The following is a 4,967-nucleotide window of genomic DNA, read 5'->3' as shown; positions in this document are numbered from 1 at the left end:
CTTATAAAATTAATCACTACACACCAGAGATGTATCTATACTTTGATGGAAATTTAGTAAGATTCTTGAATTTCACCTTTAGTCTTCATGCTCATGTGTTTGTTTAACCTTTGACATTTCAGATTGAAGTTAGGAATTTTCCGAAGACGCGAGTGCAGGAGTTGGTACGAAGGGCTTTGTTCTGGTATTAGGTAAATAAAATTTCTATCCGCTTGCTTGCAAATTCTGTTTTTACAGATTGTTGAGAAATTTTGCATTTTGTTGATTTCCTTTATTTGCTGGGCTGCTTTATTTAGTAGACTGTAAATTCTTGAACTTGAAATTAGGGACTTGTAAGCCATGGCTTGAGTTTAAAAAATCAGGGCGCTTCTTATTCTCAATGATTTTATGGGATTTGTCTAGTTTTCTAAGTACTAATGTGTAGTTGTTGTTTTCATGCTCTTGGAAGCTTGTTGGAGGACATTTATTTATATTCAAAGTATGGATAAAAGTTGGATGGATTTTCCAAGAACAAGTGAAAAGTATGAGGCAGGACTTCAAATGTTTCTAAACTTTGCATTTTCTAGATCAAGTTGTGACGGACTGATTTTGTGTCCTTGCAAAGATTGCGGCATGGGTGTTTGTGTGACTAAAATGGAAGCATATGATCATTTGAAAGTGGTAGGCTTTATCAAGGGTTATAATAATTGGATAGCACATGGAGAGCTTTCTAACTACTATGAAGCCACATCTAATTCTGAAAATACATCAATTGGGGTTTCAAATGGGACTAATGACATGCAAGACTTGGTCCATGATGTATTTGGGATACCACATGGAACAAATGAATTGAATAGAGAAGGGGACTTTCCTGTTTCAGAGGCTGAAAAATTTTACAAATTGATTGATGATTCTCAACAGGATTTGTACAGTGGTTGCAAAAATTTCTCGAAGTTGTCTTTCATTATTCGTTTGCTTCACCTAAAATGCCTTGGTAAGATGAGTAACAAGATTTTTAATATGCTTGTTGAGCTGTTGAGAGAAGCATTTCCGGAGGCCATGACTAATTTGCCTTCTTCTTACTATGAGGCTGAGAAATTGATGAATACATTGGGGCTGGGTTATGAAAAGATCGATGCATGTCCTAATGATTGTTCTCTTTATTGGGGTAGTGCTGAAAAAAGAACTTCATGCGAAACATGTAACGAGCTTAGGTGGGTTGCTTCAGAAAATGATCCAACTGGTGAAAAAAGAAAAATCCCTCAAAAAGTATTGTGGCATTTTCCTTTAAAAGCTAGATTACAAAGACTATTTATGTCTTCTAAAATTGCATCTCAAATGAGATGGCATGAGGAAAAACGTACAAAAGATGGTTGTATGAGACATCCAGCTGATTCTCCAGCTTGGCAAACTTTTGACTATCTACATCCAGAATTTGCTAAGGATTGTCGAAATGTTAGATTGGGGTTGGCATCTGACGGGTTTAATCCATTCAACAACATGAGTTCTACACACAGTACTTGGCCTGTGGTTTTAATACCATATAACTTACCTCCGTGGATGTGTATGAAGCAACCGTACTTCATGTTGTCCCTGTTAATACCCGGACCATCCTCTCCTGGGAATAATATTGATGTTTATCTACAGCCTCTAGTTAAAGAATTGACCGAATTGTGGGATTTTGGCATTCAAACTTATGATGCATCCCAAAAAGAAAATTTTCAATTGCATGCAGCTCTGTTGTGGACCATTAGTGATTTCCCTGGATATGCAATGTTATCTGGGTGGAGCACTAAAGGTGAATATGCTTGTCCTGTTTGTCACAAGTTCACTCGACGGTTGACTCATAGTTTCAAGCATTGCTATATGGGTCATCGTAGATTCTTAGATAGTAAGCATAAATTTAGAAAGCAAGCCCAATTGTTTGATGGCACCGAAGAATATGGAAAGCGACCACCTTTGCAAACTGGGGATATGATTGTGAGTGAATTGGGAGACTTGCAAATTAAATTTGGAAAACTTGTGAAAGGTAATCCGAAGCTGCCTTTTAATTGGAAAAAGAGGAGTATTTTCTTTGACTTGCCATATTGGAAAGATAATGTCTTAAGACATAATCTTGACTTCATGCACATTGAGAAGAATGTTTGTGAAAATATTTGGGGGACATTGCTGGATATTGAGGATAAAGCAAAGGACCATTATAATTCCCGCCGTGATTTGAGAGAAATGGGAATAAGAAAAGAGCTGCATCCCATTGAGACAGAACCTGGAAAGGTTTACTTACCTCCATCTTCCTTTGCAATGGATAAAAAACAGAAAACTATGTTTTGCAATGTGCTAAAAAAAGTGAAAGTTCCAGATGGTTATGCAGCTAACGTCTCAAGATGCGTTCGAGTAAAGCCACCAAGAATTTCGGGGCTTAAAAGTCATGATAATCATATTCTAATGCAGCAATTGATGCCTATAGCTTTGAGAAAGACTTTGCCAAAATCAGTGCGCTATCCTTTGATTCGATTGAGTAGATACTTCAGGCAGCTTTGTTCTAAAGTTATTTGTCCTCAAGATGTGGTTCGTTTGGAAAGTGAAATTGCCGTTATACTCTGCGATCTTGAGAAATGCTTTCCACCAACATTCTTCGATGTCATGGTGCATTTAACTATTCATTTGGCAACTGAAGTGAAATTAGGTGGCCCGGTGTATTATCGTTGGATGTATCCTGTAGAGAGGTACTGCTTGTAATTCTAATTATGCCTTAAATGTTTATTACTTTTTTTCTTTCTTTGATTTGTGGAACTAAACAGAGAGTTTGGAATGATGATACTTTAGGTACCTAGGAACATTAAAATCTTATGTTCGAAATAAAAGTAGGCCTGAAGGTTCGATTGCTCAAGGCTACTTGGCAGAAGAATGCATAAACTTTTGCTCGTTGTATCTTGCGGACTATGTTGAGACAAAATTCAATCGTCCAAGCAGAAATGAAGAAGTACATAAGGAAATTGAAGAGGGTTTAGATATATTCTCTGAATCAGGACATCCTTTGGGGAGGGGCAAGCCAACAGTCTTTGATGCTCATATCTTGAGTAAAGCACATCAGTATATTTTATTTAACTGTGATGCTGTCACACCTTACATAGAGTAAGTTCAACTACAACTTGATGCATTAAAATTTTATTGTAGAATTCAATGTATGATTACAATTTTGACTCGTGTACTTCTAGGCAGCATCGTAGATTGATAGACGAAGGGCATCCTCAAGTTCCACAGCATCTAAAAGAGCGCTTGCACAGCGAAAATTTTGCTTGTTGGTTTGCTGAACATGTAAGTAAAATTCTGAATATTAAGTACAATTTGAATTATAGGACTTCAAATATAGTTTCATCATCTTTTTTTTTTTACAGATTGACAAGTTAGAACTTCCTCAAAATGTTTCGGTGTTGAGAGACTTGAGATTCCTTGCTAAAGGTCCAGATGTTGTTGGAATCCAACATGACAAGTATGTTGTTAATGGATTTCGGTTTCACACCAACGAAGTTGAGAAGAAAAGAAAAACGCAGAATAGTGGTGTTACAGTCAATGTAACAACATCCAGTTTTGCAAGTATAAGGGATCAAAATCCAGTTTTGAGTGAACTAGTTTACTTCGGCGTCTTGAAAAATGTTGTTGAATTAATTTACGGAGGTCGTCGGGTGGTGTTATTCGAATGTGATTGGATATCAAATGGTTCGAGAATGAAACAAGATGTTGATGGGTTTACTGTAGTCAATTTTGCAAATGTGAGGCCTTATGTTGAGCCATTTATACTCGCTTCACAAGCATCACAGGTTTTTTATGTGGAAGGCCCAACTGATAAGGATTGGCAAGTTGTTATCTCTACCACTGCAAGAGGTGGATATAACATGGGCACAACCATGGATGTTGAGACATATTTGCAAAGTGATGTTGGCAATCCTGTTGTTGAGAATGAAAATGAGGAAATTAGTTGGGTTCATGAGGATGGACTTGGGATTGAAGTTGATTTGTCCCAATATAATCTGATTTAGTATCTTTTATAGTTGCTAAGCTTGCTGGCCCTATTGTTATATGTTTCAATTGCTAAGGCTCTACTACTGGCTGCAATTACTTGCCTACATTTCGTTGGTCTGAAATTACTTGAAGCTTGTGAGTTTTGGTTCATTTGATTATTATATAAAATAACTAAATTTGAAGGGACAAATATGGTTTCAAATTTACGGAATTGCAGATCATGGTGTTTATTCAAGCACATGCCCGTACACCATACATGGTCTCAATTGAAATGTTAGAACATATCCTGCATACCATTATTTGCATAGAATTGCAAATGTTTTCTAATTTAGACGGTGAATCATTGCAAGTTTGTATCTCCCTGAACATTAGAAACTTAAAACTCATCTCCTCCATAATTTGTTAATTGGAAGTTTAACTTTGGGAATCAAATCAGAAACCATAATTTGGAATCGGATTTACTTGAGATTCATTTAGCTAAAATTAGTAGGAACGGAAAATTGATCTCCACCATCACTTCTGGCCAAGATTATGTAGAAATTGAGTGTGAAGTTCCTTGAAATCGAAAATTGCAGGTATACTGTAATATGCTTCTCAAAAAGGCAATAATTCCTACTATAAAATTTCCAATGTAACCTTATTCCTTTGGGAGTTTTTCACCTCATGCTCTCTAACTACCTTTGTGTTATGGGAAATTGCTATCCATCAAATCCACTTTCAAGTTTGATTATGATTCGTTAAATGTTTTAACAAAATTATTTTATTATTTTTTATAATTACAATAATCATTTCTTTGTTTTGTTTTTTAAACTTTTGAGTGTAAGATATAATGCAATTTTTGCAAATCAATTCAGACCAAACATCCAATTTTTTTTTTTCAATCACCCCTCTCTAATTTTTGATCAATAGAAATAATTTGAAACTTTAATCTGTAAATTTCTTGAATAATTTTTTAATACAATGGA

At 35.7% G+C, this 4,967-nt stretch overlaps 1 protein-coding gene across 1 annotated transcript; it reads left to right on the top strand.

Annotated features, from left to right (window-relative positions):
- Positions 1 to 612: 612 nt before the first annotated feature.
- Positions 613 to 2,718, top strand: LOC113756009. Its single transcript, XM_027299835.1, has one exon. The coding sequence runs from the start codon at positions 613 to 615 to the stop codon at positions 2,716 to 2,718; it is 2,106 nt and encodes a 701-aa protein (XP_027155636.1).
- Positions 2,719 to 4,967: the final 2,249 nt, after the last annotated feature.

Source organism: Coffea eugenioides, unplaced genomic scaffold, assembly GCF_003713205.1.
Source record: "Coffea eugenioides isolate CCC68of unplaced genomic scaffold, Ceug_1.0 ScVebR1_18;HRSCAF=85, whole genome shotgun sequence".
In the NCBI taxonomy this organism is placed as follows: Eukaryota; Viridiplantae; Streptophyta; class Magnoliopsida; order Gentianales; family Rubiaceae; genus Coffea; species Coffea eugenioides.
Note: the sequence above shows the minus strand (reverse complement) of the source record. Positions and strands in the feature narration are given on the sequence as shown.